Source organism: Hyaena hyaena, unplaced genomic scaffold (genome assembly GCF_003009895.1).
Source record: "Hyaena hyaena isolate Hyena2069 unplaced genomic scaffold, ASM300989v1 scaffold_562, whole genome shotgun sequence".
Classification (NCBI taxonomy): Eukaryota; Metazoa; Chordata; class Mammalia; order Carnivora; family Hyaenidae; genus Hyaena; species Hyaena hyaena.
Window position 1 is genome coordinate 802371 of NW_024081198.1, and position 16516 is coordinate 818886.

Below are 16516 nucleotides of genomic sequence, written 5' to 3' on the forward strand. Positions count from 1 at the left end.
ATTGTTTTTAAGGGAAATCTCTGGCCATTTTATTTTTTTAATGTTTTTATTTATTACTGTGAGAGAGACAGCGTGAGCAGGGGAGGGTCAGAGAGAGAGGGAGACACAGAACGTGAAGCAGGCTGCAGGCTCTGAGCTGTCAGCACAGAGCCCGACGAGGGGCTCCAACCCACGAACCGTGAGATCAGGACCTGAGCCAAAGTTGGACGCTTAACCGACTGAACTTCCCAGGTGCCCCAATCTCTGGCCATTTTAGAGCATTGGTGATAGTGATAGGATTGTTCTCTATTTAATTTTTTTTTTTTAAATCCAGGCAATTGGAGATTATAAACTCATGTTACCCCACCTCCAAAGCAGGGCTGAAACTCCTCTTATGCTGCAGACACCCATCATTTTACAGGTTTTCTCATGTGTAATAAAGATCAAAGGAAAGTATTCCTAATTGTTTCTTGTAAGGGGATTGGTATTTGATATTATAGCTGAGACATAATGTTAAGAGGCTTTGGTGTAGAAGGATCGAGGTTAGGAGGTAGCACCAACCACTTCCTACGAGCGTGACCTTACCAGTATTTACCTTCTCTTTCAGTTCCCCCTTCTGAAAAATGAGTGATTATGCTTGTCCCCCAATGAAATGAGATTATGTGTGAAGTAATATGAACAGTGCTTGTAGGAAGCACCCACTGGTGCTGTTACCACCATTTCAAATATCCATTCCCATTTTTTGAAAACCCTGTGGATGACCTTCGACTTTGCCCTTCTTCTGTACTGGTCGGTAATGAGTGCTCATTCACTTGCAGGTTACCGGAGGATGGTGACTACTCCAAGAGCCTTTGAATCCTTCAACGTTATTGGTTGGGGTCTCTTATTTTTCCTTGTTTCCGTCTCCATGATATTTATATTCTTTTTTGTGTAGGTATTAATTGAAAAGGACTGGATTTCCTTTGGTCATAAGTTTAATCACAGGTAAAAAAAAATTCTGTTGTTTTGAACGTTTAGGATAGAAAAATCTGTTTCTGAAGTTTTCATTTGAGTGGTGGGGAAAATAGTCTTATTTTTAAAGTTTCTTTGTGGATTTTATTCAAAAAGTTAAAGCTTTATTGTAAACATTGTATCACAGATAAATGAATTTCGAGCACTCACCTATTTATTTGTTGGGCAGAACTAATTAATGTTAAATTGTTGCAGAAAAGACAGAATACTTCTTCATTCACTGAGCTAGAAAGGATGAGCTCTCTCTTCCTCCTATATTTGATTTATTAAACTATTCCATCTTTGAAGTGCACATTCACTCTGGGCAGGAAGATGTGAAATGTCTACAGAACAGTCTCTCTCTGACCTTTCTCTTCACACACGGGAAACTAAATCGGGCTTGTCCTGAGGCATTTGTGTCACAGGTGCAGTTTGTCCCAGATGTCTGTGGAGGGAACGTAGCTCAGGTTTTGGAGCCAGACAGATCCAGCCCCAACCCCCAGGCTGTGGCATTTACAAGCTGTGGGGCTTGATCCTTAGTGTTGGGTCTCCCATCTGTGAAATGGGGATAGGCTCCCTGTTCCATAGGGTTGTAACGAGGCTTCTTAAAAAGTGTATGTAACTTGTCTAGCTCCTTGTACAACTAAGCCTGTGTAATAAGCTTTCAGTAAACAGAAGCTGTTTCTAGAGCCACCACTGTCCTTTTGGTTACTGTTGATAATGCCTGATGTTTAATCTCTGAATGCTGAATGCTGTAGCTGGTGTAATCTAGTCTTTCGGTGCTAAAAATTAAATTTTAGGCAACATGATAATAATAAGTTAGATATTTCTGACAGACACTTTTGCTTCAATGTGTTTTCCTTAAGTAAATTCTAATTTCATGGAGCCGCCCATTTTTAATTTTCTCATCTTTGCAGTTAGCATTAGTCATTCATTCTGTGGTTTTCTGGAATTCTATTTTTATAATTATTTTTCCAGGAATGCACAGTGAATCTGTTTTACAAAAGAGAAAATTAAAGCCCCCAACATTTAAGTAACTTTTTTTTTAAGTAGGTGTCAAGCCCAATGTGGGCCTTGAACTCATGACCCCGATTAAGATCACATGTTCTATAGACTGAGTCAGCCAGGTGCCCCTTAAGTAACCTTTTGAAGATCACATTGTTATTTTCAGTTTTGGGGGTTCTACTGTCTTCTAGGCAGTTAGCATCATTGAGGCAGAGAATATGTCCCCTTTTTCTGTCTAGAAATAAGGTGGAAATAGCTGAAGACTGTTTTAGGAGGAAAGAATATTTAGGCACTCCCCCCCTTTTAAAAAAAGGTTTATTCGAGAGAGAGAGAGAGCGAGCGAGCACAAGCAGGGGAGGGGCAGAGAGAGACACACAGAATCTGAAGCAGGCTCCAGGCTCTGAGCTGTCAGCACAGACCCCAACAGAGTGCTTGAGGCGAAGTCTAAAGCTCAACGAAAGCCACCCAGGCACCCCAGGCTACATTTTTTGAAGCTACTAGGTTGAGTGGAACTAAAACTTTTGAAGTTTCCAGACAATTTCTAATGTTTTCACTCTTAGAAAAACTCCTAAACTGATCTTTGCTCATTTCTGTTCCAAAAGTTGGTTATCCACTGCTGAGAAGATGAGCTTCTAAATTGTTATTGTGTATCTGGTGGCCCCCAAATCATCCTTTTGGATTTTAAAATTCACATAATGGTGTAAAGGACTAGACAGTCTTCATTTAAGGTCAATACAGATGTGAGGGAGGAGATCTCTGATGTACTCTTGGAAAACAAAGACGGGAGATCTAAAGGTATATGGGAACCTGGCCACGTGGACATAAACTTTGTGATAGGTTTTCACATTGCTCTAGAAATACCCTGAGATACTTGGAAAATCACAATTTTTTCAAGTTGTCTTTCCTCCTCTTCCTTTCCCAACAAATCAGTGCAAAAGCAAAAAACTCTAAAGTTGCTTAGACATTTCTCCCACCCTCCCACAAGTCACTGATTAAAATGAAATGGAAGATTTACTTCAGAAGTTCTGATGTACTTTTAAATCTTGAATTAAAGAATGCTCTTTTGCCATGGAAAGTTCCCTTGAATTTCAGCTCTTACACAAATGCTGTCTTTCATAACTAGGAGTATGTTCCTTCTCTACCCAGACCTTCAATACTAAGTTTCTCTTAAAGTGGAATTCAAGTTGTTTTTTCCACTTCCGTGCTCTAGGTTTACAAGGTTTATTTAGAAACTAGGGTTTCTTTTTGATTGTTTTTGCATTTATAGCTGTCTAATTCACCAAACCCAACTTGCTGTAAAGTCTCTGATAATTCATTTTATAGATACGGCAATCTTGATGGTGATCCAAAAGAAATCTCTCCAGTTATCGATCAGTTCATTGAGTGTGTCTGGCAGTTAATGGAACAATTTCCCTGTGCCTTTGAGTTCAATGAGAGATTTCTGATTCACATTCAACATCACATTTATTCCTGCCAGTTTGGAAACTTCCTATGTAACAGCCAGAAGGAGCGACAAGAGCTCAAGTAAGTGCTTTCTTTGCTGTTTAATTTTTATCTAAGGATTCTGTGACTGTGAGAATTTCAGATGGCCTTTTAAAATTCTGAAGACTGTTTTAGCTACATATCATACTGACAGATTAAAGTTGCTTTCCTTTTCGTGATATTACTTCATACATGGTTTGATACCAGCAACTGACAACGTGAGGTACGAGCTTATCTGTCCCAGTGATAGCCACGGACAGGGTGGTAGACGTGACACACAAATACTGCAAGGAAACAAACTTTTTGGAGTCAGAGAAAGTGATCTTTGGATTTAAAAGGAAAAAGTTAGACATCTTCAGTGGACATACTCTCATAATAAGAGGTGCAAATCTAACTGGGAAAGAAGCAGATTTGAAACTCAAGTCATTCATTCAGATTAAAACTACTTTTATCAAGAAAGAAAGTCAGTGAAATGTAGAATTTAAAATAAATTACAAAGTCAAAATTAACAGTGAAGTGCTTTATGAACTGCAATGAGAGAACAGTTTTCAAATTTTCATAAGATAAAATGATTTTACCTGTGGTGTGTGTAATAATCAGATTTTATTTTGGCAGTGATCAGTTCAAGTAAAACAGACTCCACTGGTTTTATACTGTCCAAACAGACAGAAAATGGCTTTTTCTAGTGAATATTGGGTGATTTTTCAGGAGCTTCAAGGGTGATTCCTAATAAATGGTAATGATTTAAACGTAGCGGAGTACATCCTTCAAGCTCACCTGTTTTCGTAGATGGGTTTGTTGCGATGGACCAGTCAATGTAATGGTGTCTGCTTGGGTGTGAATCCTGGCTATTCCATTCACCAGCTATGTGATTTTGAGAAACTGCTTAATCTCGTAACCTCACTTTCCTCATCTGTACAATGGACAGATCTCATAGGAATTCAGTGAGGACTGAATGGGAGAAAACAGGTGAAGCATTTAAATGTACCTGGCAAACAATAAAATTTCAATGACCATTTGGGGAAAAATCTGCCCCCCTCCAAATTACGTAGCAGTTTTATTTTACACTTAGAGGAGTGAACCATCTGGTCCAGGCCAGCAGAGAAGCTGAGACTATCACAGCGCTCTCCTGCTGAGTCATGAAGATACAAACTCAGACTGTCAATTTCCCTGCTACAGAACAGGGACACTAGATATTCATGTAACAATTATTGGTCTCCTTCCGGCTTTAATAATTACATTATCTACGATTTCTGTGAACCAAGATAGATCATTTTCAGGCTTATTTTCTTTATTACAGAATTCAAGAAAGAACATACTCCTTATGGGCTCACCTGTGGAAGAATCGGGCCGACTACATGAATCCTCTGTTTCGAGCTGATCATAGTCAGACCCGGGGAGCCCTTCATCTCCCCACAACGCCGTGCAACTTCATGTACAAGTATGTAAACCTCAGGGTTTGGTTATGAACCGAGATTCTGCCACTGATGAATATTTGGAGGCCAAAGCATGTGAAATACTAAGCTTCAAGGCTTTTTTTTTTGGGGGGGGGGGGGACATAAAACACACCTAAGGAAGAGGATGCTTATTAAATAACTGATCTGATATTCTTGCCAGTGTCTCTGCTTCCTCTCCTTTCCCCCTAAATATGGAAATGTCTTTAGAAGTTGGTGTTTTATAATAATGATACTTTAAAAATATAAGTTCCAATATTATTTAAAAGTAAAAAAACAGTGAGGGAAGAAGAAAAGAAGGAAGCAAGAAAGGACAGAGGAAAGGAAGGATGGATCGAATAAACCAGGTGCCTTCTAAGTTAGATGTGGAATCACAAGTTTAGGTAGTGACCACGACCCTGACTTACCTCCTTTCTCTGCTGAATCTCCCCCTACTGGAACTACTTCCTTGTGGAAATCAATTTTTTTAAGACCGTATATACTGGGATGGGGAGAGAAGGGTGGCATCCTACATACTCGGATGGGTCCGTGTGTTACATTTCAGCCTTTGATGTCTCAGAGATCAGCAAAAAAGACAAATATATACAGAATAAACCGAGAAACTACATTCCGTCTCCCTGCTCACCCCCAGCATACACCTAGTGGCGTTTCTTCCTCTATAGTTTTTTCCCCTCAATTTGTTTTTGTTATTGTTTTAATCTTACTATTTTAATCTAATTATTTCCCCAGAAGTCTAAAGAAATGTTAATTCTGCCATACTAAAAAGAAAGAAAAAAAAAAAAGGCTTCCGTGGCTTGTGTAAAATAGCAGTTTTGAGAGCTGCTGAGGGACCTCATGCTCCTCATTTGTGAGTAACAGCCAGTCAACAAACATGTTACTGAGGGGCCAGCACTGCTGTCAGCAACTGTGGAGAAAACAGAGACGGGTAACGAGTCCCCGCCCTCAGAGTACTTCTCTGAGTAAAGTGCTGATCTGCACACATCCGTGTGATAATACTGTCCATGCTCATCTGCATTCCAGTATGCTCTGTTGTAGAGGATTTAAAAAATACGATGTATTACAAATGGAAATATCAATTTTTGGTGGTTGTAATAAAAACCAGCCCAAACCCTCAAATTTAAAAGGTTCCCTTTGCAGCTGAGAGATTCTAAATGAGAACACAACCACTAATTTTCCAAGCTTACTTCAAAATTAAGAGCCATTTTCTTAAAAAAGATAGTAACGTGTGCTATTTCAGTCTATTTAAGAAAGATACAGGCCGCCTTACTCAGGACCATATGTACAAGTAGACTCGTCATGAATTTACCTTCCCAAGAGAAAGAAAGTACTAAAATGAAATCATCACCTAATGTAAGTGGCTTTGAGCCTGGGATTTGTCATTACGAGGACACTGGGCCTCTGGCCTTAAAGGTCCCTTGGGAAGACTTGTACAGACTGAGATGGTGGCATCATAAAGCTGTGCCGTCTCTCCCAGGTTTTGGAGTGGGATGTACAACCGCTTCGAAAAGGGGCTGCAGCCCCGACAGTCTGTGACAGATTACCTCATGGCGGTGAAGGAGGAGACCCAGCAGCTGGAGGAGGAACGTGAGGCCCTGGAGGAGGTAAGACACACCTCTTGTTCACCGGTCTTCTGTCCTTATTTCCCAACAACCACTGTTCCGTGAAGGCCTTCCGTGACTTGGGGTATGTGAAATGCGGCAACAGGGCCATTTTATATCTTTGGCCAAGTGGATAACCTGAAACAGAATCCCCCCAGGTGAGCGCCCAGATAACCGAAGCCCAAGGCCAGGCACGTAGCACATTTCCGACGTCCGGCTAGGAGCGCTCTCACAGGGTTTGCACAACGAGTTGGTTACTCCTAATATAGGTCACATTTTATTTTGTCACTGTTATTTGAGAGAACTAAAAGGAATTCTTCCTGAGAGTAAGTGAAACAAGTGGGATTCAAAGTGAAAGAACAAAATTTATCTGATTTTGCACTTGTTTTATGCACTTGTAAAAATTTCTCCACTTTTAATAATATTAGCCTATAAATGATAATAGCTGAGATCGAGTTACCCACAGCCTAGTTTTGTGCTTTTATAATTTCCCAGTAATTGGCCAGGACAGTTATAATGTACATATTCTTGCTAATTATATAACCTTGCTTCCAGTGATAACACTGGTTTGTTTAGCTGTTCTCTGAAACCACAGGGATTCTCTGCTTCATTCTGCTTCATTCACTTTGTTAACAGTTCATGGCATCACCACGTCATCACCACGTCATTCACTTGTTCAAGAATCAGCAACCAACTGCTGTTGTCTGAACCTGAATTCTAAATTGAGATTAAAGATTAAAATAGGATGAAAAGCCTTCTATGCCCCTGAGATCTTATGTACTACAGATAAAAGTATTAGGATGAAGGCTGGGAAATTGTCAGTAAATTAAGATTTCCCATTATAGTGCATAACACAATAATGTGATGGGAGAACTTCCAGGTTTCTACCTTTAGATTGGTAAATGTATAAATGGAAGTCAGCAAAATCTCACACGATGAATTCCAACAGGATCTCCTTCCTTTACCTAACGAATAGTCACCTGGAGGTCACCCCTAAAATGATGGCCTGGAGGACATGTATTACAGTTCGGGGACCCCATCAACAAGAAGTCATTTGGAGGTGGCTGGTGAGGCAGACTCCTCTGATGTTCCCGTAACATTACTGAGAAACCTCACCTTCCAAGATCGAAGTGGCCCATCTTAGGTCTAGGGTTGTAACTCCAGGACATACAGGAGCCTGGTGGATAAAACAAATTTGGGAACTTAAACTATTGGTTTTGAGAACTTTTGAAATCAAGCATATATCTTACTCTATTATAAATCTGCAAAGGTTAAATAAATTCTCTTTGGACCCCTATGGAGAGCTCTACCTTAATTTTACATGATTGGGAGAATAGCTTTTGACTGTGTATCAAAATCACCACCTCACCAAAAAAAATGCTAATGTAGGGCTCTAAGCCTAGAAATTCAGATGGCGAATCTTTAGAATGCCACAGTGAATGACTGTGACTTGCCACCAGGGCGGGAGACACCTTGAATTAAAAATCACACACAGAGAAGTAAAATTAGGCACAGGTTAGGTTTTTAGAATTCTGGAGCTCTGGTAAAGCCTCTGGGAGTTTGGCCATTTTCAAGTCCAACCATGTCATTACTCAGCCAGTTTTATTTATTCTTCCTGAAGATACCCAAACTTTACAAAAAGCTTAGGATTCTTCTAGTCTGTTCCAATATTTTTTGTTAAAATACAAAAAATGAAAGAAAAAAAAAAGCCCTACTTAGACAATCTGAAAACACCTGAATTAAAAGGCTTTGGCTCTTTTTCTCTTATAACAAAATCAAAACCCCTTAGCCTGGCATTTAAGATTTCCCCACAATCCAGCCTAATCAAACCTTTCAACTTAATTCTCTACTCTTCCTCTTGCTCAAATTCAACTGCTCTCTGCTTCTTATACATAATGACATCTTCCTACTTGGGTGTTTTTCTTATCACTGTCCCTCCTGCCATAAATGCTCTAACCGCCACCAGTACCTTAAAGTTTAACTCTTTCAGAGTCCTATTAAAATGCTCCATTCCTGAAGCTTACTTCCCTCTAGCTATCCCACCTGCCTTCTTACATAAAGTTTACCTCTTCCAAATTCTTATATCACCTGAACTCTGCCTCCATACTCCAAGTTCTAATTTATAGCTAGATCTGTATTTATCTCCGTTACTCATATTGCCCACTACAGTGTTCTCTGTACATAACAACTGAAAATGAATGCTTTTAAATGAATATGTAATACTTGCTCTTATAACACCTCCCTTGCTGACACTAAAGGATGAAATCTGGTAAAATGTATTTTGAACAACCCAAATGTCCATTATCTGCTGAAGAGAGAAAACTTGGATATTCACGCAGTGTAGAATCATTCAGCCATAAGAAGGATTGAAGTACTGATAACAAGCTACAGTGAGGATGAACCCTGAGGACATAAACTAAGGGAAAGAAGCCAGACACAGGTTCTTTGTGCTGTATGATTCCATTTATAGGACATGTCCAGACTAGGCAAATCCATAGAGATAGAAAGTAGCTTAGTGATTGCCAGGGCTGTGGGAGGCTGGAGTGGGGAGTGACTGCTAATGGCTATGGGGTTCTCTTGGGGAGGATGAGAATATTTTGGAATTAGGTAGTAGTGAATTGTTGCATAACCTTGTGAACGTACGAAAACCACTGAACACTTTAAAAGGGGGAGTTTTATGGTTAAGTGACCTCTCTTAATTTAAAAATTAGATAGTACATACCTCATTCCTGATTTTTGAAAACCTGCATTTTGAGTTCACAGGATGAAACCCACTATATAAAACCTTACAGGTGTAGAAAGAAGGATGACTACTGAGTGCCAGGTGCTTTACCTATGTTATTTTTTTTCCTTTTTTTGCACTTCATAGAAAACCTATAGTAAAGCAGGTATTACCTTCCTTAATTAGAGATGAAGCATACAATCTAATTATTTTGTTCAAGGTCCTAAAGTCTAGCTTTGAACCCAAGTCCATTTAAATCCCGTGTTCTTAAGATTAAACCCAGGTGGAAAGTAATAAATACTAAAATACTAAATTATTTATGATTTTTCCCTGAAAAATAATTTTTTTTCTTTTAGAGGCTGGAAAAAATTCAGAAAGTCCAGTTAAATCACACTAAAGTGAGGAGTAAGCAAAGTGAACCCAGCAAACACTCAGGGTTTTCTACCTCAGACAACAGCACAGCCAACACGCCCCAGGATTACAGCGGGAACATGAAATCGTTTCCATCCAGGAGTCCTTCACAAGGTGACGAAGACTCTGCTCTCTTTCTAACCCAAGACAATTTGAAAAGCTCAGATCCGGATCTGTCGGCCAACAGTGATCAAGAGTCCGGGGTGGAGGACCTGAGCTGTCGCTCCCCAAGTGGCGGGGAGTGCGCCCCCAGCGAAGACAGCGGCAAGGACCGTGATTCTGACGAAGCTGTGTTTCTCACTGCCTGAACGTGCTCTGCGGAGCTCCAAAATAAAGGACACACAGGAAACACTTTCCAAAAATAAGGGAGCAGTGCAATTTAAAATAAAAAGTCATTCAAGAAATGGGAAATGTCTTTGAGAATTATAAAACATAGCAATGAAGAGAGAAAAATGTTCAGCTTTTACTTTCTTTAGATGCTGAGGAACAGGAAGTAGCCATTTCTTTTACCAAACATATATAAGAAAAGTTATTACATTCCCCATTTTAAGTTGTTCTAGGTTCTGAGAGTTTTGTTTCCCACATAGAGCTGACCTCTTCCGTCCCGAGTTATTGGCACAAATCTTCCTTTCATAGCATGCATCTGCTCAGAGTGCCGACCCCTCGCTGTCTCCCACCTGTTGTCTCAGTCTTTCCCCTTATTTCACTTCCAGATACTTGTTTTCTAAAACACTTGATGTTGTCTTCCTCCCTGACTCTGTTATCACTATTTCTGGTAACGGAGCGCACGGTGGAACGGTACCCTGTGTGGTTAGCAGATGTCTCTGTAATTGCTTGAGCTTATCTTTCAGGGTTAATGATCACTTTAACTCTTCCTTACGTGATATATTTTGAATTGTTATAATAATCGTGTTGCCTTCTTCTGCAGCCTCATCATTTAAAAAATGCTGAAACTTATAATTCACCTTTTCTCTAATGGGTCTAATACCTAATAAAATACAAGCAACATTTACCTTTGGTTCTTAAACAGGAAATGAGGTCATATTAAATACAAGATTTTAAATTGTAAATGTTAGAAAAGATAACATTTTAAAAGAATCTTTTATTACTATTCCAGAGACTGCATTACCACCGCTTGATTCCTGAAGTATAACAGTCGTGTAATATTTTGATAAGGAAAAGTATCAGTTAAAAACTAGAGAACTTGGTTGTCCTGTCTACTTAACTAATAGAAAAAGTTTGTTTTATCACCGATCACAGTAGATACTGTGTACCTGGTTAATATGATTTAACATTAGGAACATCTGACTACTGAAAGTTCTGAAGACTTTGTTTTGCTAAAATGCACATTTGAAGCCGAATCATTCTCCTCTGTCTTTTGATAAAAAATGGGACTTTTCTGGATGATACATGTTTGATCTGAAGAAAGTCTGGACGGAGATAAATAACATAACTGTGCAGGTTTTAATTATCAGTACATTCTAGGATTACTTCAATATTTTGAAGTCTGTTAATAGGGTAATGTATTAAATTTTGCTGGAATGGTAACAAGGTAAGAGGGGAGAGGAGTAACATCACCGAGCTGGTGACAGTTCTGACTTGACTCCCATTCACAAGAAGGCAACTAACAACTGTTCCTGGACGGGACACCGACGAGAGGATGCTAGGGAGCAGGAGTGAGGCTAGGGCACCCCTCAGCACAACAGAGACCGAGACGGAAGGCACCAGAAGGGTAAGAGCAACAGCTACATGCTGACCCCACTGCCCCTCCCCCATGCTGGCTGAGCACTACGTGGAGACTTCTTCCCCGAGCCTATGGTTCCTCCAGTGGGGAGAGCCCATGGGTGATATCCAGCCCCGACCTTCCCAGTGTTGTGCTTACTTGGAGCCCATACTCTGGTTTCACTCCACAAGGACTTCAGGGAAAGCTGTGGGGCTCAACCACTAGGAGCCTGAGACAGAAGGGGAGAGGGGCTTCCAACAACCAGCACTTGGGTCTCGAAGATGGGAGTTTCTATGAGTGCAGCACAAGGAGTAGTCAGTCCTGACCAGTGGGTGTGCCCATCTGCAAGTCAGGTCAGTGGCGCAGTCTGCCCAGGGAATCCGGCGGGGTTCAGGCCTGCCACATTTGGGTCCCCAAAGAAGCTCTGCTGGCCTTGGTGCCTGCTCTGCCCAGGCCCTGGCAGAAGAGCTGAGCCACAGCTCCCTCTGCTGCAGATCATGGCCCCCAGCCCCTCCTGATCAGAAAATCTAGTCAGGAAAATTTGGAGTTGCCTAAAGTGGGCCCTTCCAGTCTTGTCTACGTGGGAACCAGAGACCTAGCCCCCTCCCCACCCCGTCTGACAGGAAGGGCTGGCTAGAACACCTGGAGCTGTGTGGCCCTGCAACTCTTGAGCCAAGAAGTGGGTGGGCAGAACGACGGCACGGAGAGCAAATCCAGTGGCCCTGTCTGGCCAGGGACTGTGAGGCATGGGTTGGCTGGAGTCAAGGAAAGAGCAATGATGACTTTTGAGCTGCTTTTCCTGCTGCACCCAACCAAGAAAAGTAGTCTGTAGCTCACTTGTTGCTGAATGCAGCCTTCAAGCTACCCACACAGGGAACCTTACCAGAGCACAGAGGAAAATGCATAGCTCATCCCACGGCCCCATTTACACCGTCACTTGAATAGAGCATAGCTCTGGGCTTTCCAGTCTGTAGAGGAAAGCCAGTGGCCTCCTCTGATTAGGATTTTAAGTGTACACACCTGCCTGAATCAGGTCCCCAAACAAGCTGTGCAGGTCCTGGGTCCTAGCCTGCTGCCCTGCAAGGGCAGAGAAGCTAGTTCATAGCCTCTGAATGCCGAATGTAGTACCCAGTCCCAACCTTCTGGCAAGCCTGACCACAAATTCCAGGAAATCACAGAAATCATCTCACAGCCTCACTTCAGGAGGGAAGCAAGTCAGCAGTGTTACACAGCTATTCTTAGCCAGTGGCAAACCCCCTACCCCTGAGCAGTTAACAGCTGCCTTGCCTAAAAATAGACTCTAAAAGGAGGCCCCACGTACCCAAGAATGATGTTACCAGCAGACATGTCCAGAAACCCAGACTAAGCTAGTGAGGAAATGTCTCTGCCAAATCAAACATGGTAAGTGTGAAAGAGGCCACTTACTCAACGAAAGGCACAGATACCAACATAAGGGAATCAAAGATCTTGAAAAATCAGGTAAGTGTGACATACCACCAACAGAAAGGAATGAAGCTCTAGTAACTGACCCAAAAGAAATGGAGATCTGTGAGCTGTCAGATAAAGAATTCAGAGTAATTCTCATAAAGCTTAGTGACTATAAGAACACACAAATAAAATTATGAAAACAATACATGAACAAGTTTAACAAAAAAAGAGAAATCATCAATCCCCCCGCCCCCCAACCCCTAGAGCTGAAAAATGTAACTGAAGAATTCAATAAAGAGTTTCCAAAGCAGACCCAACCATGCAGAAGAACACGGGAGTGAACTGAAAAAAAACAAAAACAAAAAACCCACAAAAAACAAAAACCAAACCACTGAAATTAGAGGAGCAAAAGTAAAAAAAAGGATGAAAGAAAGTGAAAAGAGGCTACAGGAATTACAGGCCACAATGAAAGCAAGTAATATTTGCATTATGGGAATTCTAGGAGAAAAAGAAATGGACAGAAAGTGTATTAAAGCAATAATGGCTGAAAACTTCCCAAACCCAGGTAGAGAAACAGACATCTAGATCCAAGAGGCCCAAAGTACCCTAAACAGATTGAACCCAAATGGGGCTAAATCAAGACACTTTACATTTAAATGGCAAAAATCACAGACAGACCATGAATTTTGAAAGCAGCAAGAGAAAAGAGAGGTTACATAAAAGGGAACTCCAAATAAGGCTAAAGGTGTACCTCTCCAAAGAAACCTTTCAGGACAGAAAACAATGGGATGACATATTCAAAATACTGGGAGAAAAAAAGAAAAACCCAAAGCTTCAATCAAGAATTGTACATCTGGCAAAGCTGTCCTTCAGAAATAAAGGGGAGATAGACTTTCTCAGACAGACAAAAGCTGAGGGAGTTCATTATCACTAGACCTACCTTACAAGAAATCCTAAAGGGAGTTCTTTGAGTGAAAATAAAAGATCACTAGTTAATAGCACAGAAACATTAAGTAGGCAGTGTACAACTCACTGGTATTGATAGATAAAAATGGATTCTGTAATAGGATGATGGTGGTAAGTCATAAGACTCTAGTTTAAAAGTTAAATATAGTAAAAGTAACCATATCTTCAATAGTCTGTTATTACACAATAAGAAAATGTGTAAACTGCAACAATTCCCCAATATAAAGACACAGGCTAAGTGGATTAAAATAACAATACCCAACAATATTCTGTCATCCCAGAGACCCACTTCAGCTTTAAAGGCTGAGAGTGAAGGAAGTCATTTTAAGCAACTGGTAACAATATCAACAACAATAACAAAAAGGCAGGGGAAGCTATACTTGTATCAGACAAAATAGACTTTAAAAATTATAAAAAGAGACAAAGAAGGTCATTGGTAAACAGGTCTATACAAGATAGTTTAACAATTGTAAATACTTACATATCCAGTGTTACAATCAAAGCACATAAAAACATAAAGCAAACACGAACAGACCTCAAAGAAGAAATAAGCAAAAGTACAGTAAGAGTTGGGGACTTTAATACTCCACTCAACAATGGGTAGATCATGCAGACAGCAAATCAGTAAGGAAAAAGCAGATTTGAACAACCTACAGACAAAATGAGACTTGAGTAATATACTGAACATTCTATCTGAACAGCAGAATATATTCTTCCCAGGTGTAAATGAAACATTTTTCTAGGATAGAACAGATGTTAGGACAAAAAAACAATTCTTAGCAAATTTAAGAACAATGAAATCATACCAAATATCTCCTCTAACCATAACAAGAGGAAAACTGCAGAGAAAAAAAAAAAAGGAAATTAGACATTCTCCTGCACAACCAATGGATCAAAAAGGAAATTAAAGGGGAAATAAAGTATCTGGAGATAAATGACAATGGAAACACAACCTACCAAAACTTATGAGAGACGACAGTAAAAGCAATTTGAAGAGGGAAGCTCATAGCAATAAACCTCCCAGATAAATAAGCAGAAAAAGAATAACAAAATGAACCCCAAGTTAGAATAAGAAAGGAAAAAGTAAAGATTACAGCAGAAATAAATGAAGGATAGAACAGAGAGGCAGTAGAAAACATTAACCAAACTAAGAGGTAGTTCTCTGAAAACAGAAAATTGACAAATTATTAGATAAATGAAGAAAAAAAGAGGAACCAAATAAAAAAATTATGAATGAAACAAGGAGATATTATAAAGGCTATTAGAGAAATACAAAGAATCGTAAAAGGCTACTATGAACAATTACATGCCAACAAACAGGAAAACCTAGAAGAAATGTAAAATTTCTTGTAAGCACACAATCTACTGAGACTAAATTGAGAAGAAATGGTCTGAATTATACCATTTACTAGTATGAAGATTTAATCAGTCATTAAAACTCTTTCAACAAAGAAAATTCCAAGACTGTCTTCACTAGTAAATTTTACCAAATATTTAAAATAAAATTAATACCGACCCCTCTGTAATTCTTCCAAAAACTAAAATATCAAAGCGGAGGGGCACTTCCAAACTCTTTTTACAAGCCAACATCACCAATAACCAAAGCCGGAAAAAGATACTACCAGAAAGAAAAAAAAAAACTATGAACCAATATCCCTTATGATAGAGATGCAAAAATTCTCAACAGAATACCGCAAACTGAATTCAGCTCATGAAAAGGATCATTTACAATGAATGACCAAGCATGATTTATACCTGGCATGCAAAGATGGCTCAACATGTGCCCATCGACATGACATTAATGAAGGGAAAAAATCATAATCATTGCAGTAGTCATAGAAAAAGCATTTGAAAAAAAATGCAACATCCTTTCATGATAAAAACTCTTAACAATTATGTATAGAAGGAATGAACATAATAAAGGCTATATATGACAAGCCTACATCTAATATAATATCCAATGGTGAAAGGTTGAAAGCTTTTCCTTTAAGGCAATATGACAGGGGTGCCCACGCTCACCACTCATATTCAACACTGTACTGGATGTCCTTACAGAGCAATCAGGAAGAAAGAAATAAAAAGCATCAGAAATAAAAAGAACTAAAATGGTCTCTATTTGTACATAACATCATTTTATAAACAGAAAATCCTAAGGACTCCACCAAAAAACTGTTAGATATAATCAATGAATTCAGTAAAGTTGCAGGATATTAAATTAACATTAAATTAACCATAAAAAATGACCTGAAAAAGAAATAAAGAACATCATCCCACTTATCATAATACCAAAACCAATAGAATACTGAGGAATAAATTTAACCAAGGAAGTAAAAGATCTCTACTCTGAAAACTATAATACATTGATGAAAGAAATTGAAGAAGACACAAAAAATGGAAAGGTATCCTGTGTTCTTGGACTGGAGGAATTGTTAAAATGTCCATACTACCTAATGCAATCTATAGATCCAATATAATCTCTATCAAGATTCCAATGGTATATTTCTACAGAAGGAGAAAAAAATCCTATAATTTATATGAAACAACATATTATATATATAACAACAAAATACTCTGAACAGCGAAAGAAATCCTAAGAGGAAAAAAGTGGTAGGCATCAAACTTTCTGATTTCAAGCTAAACTATAAAGCTATAGTAATCAAAACAGTATGGTACTGTCATAAGAGCAGACAAATAGATCAACTGAACAGAACTGAGAGCTCAAAAATAAATCTGGGCTTGTACGGTCTACTAACATTTG

General features: G+C 39.4%; 1 protein-coding gene across 1 annotated transcript in view; it reads left to right on the forward strand.

Annotated features, from left to right (window-relative positions):
- Positions 1-10653, forward strand: part of MTMR7 (myotubularin related protein 7) — a 108945-nt gene extending 98292 nt beyond the window's left edge. The window contains exons 10-14 of the mRNA XM_039256300.1: positions 914-963; positions 3298-3498; positions 4757-4897; positions 6385-6511; positions 9587-10653. Of these exons, the coding sequence (XP_039112231.1) occupies positions 914-963; positions 3298-3498; positions 4757-4897; positions 6385-6511; positions 9587-9949 (882 nt within the window). The 3' untranslated portion in view covers positions 9950-10653. The remainder of the gene's footprint in view (positions 1-913; positions 964-3297; positions 3499-4756; positions 4898-6384; positions 6512-9586) is intronic.
- Positions 10654-16516: the final 5863 nt, after the last annotated feature.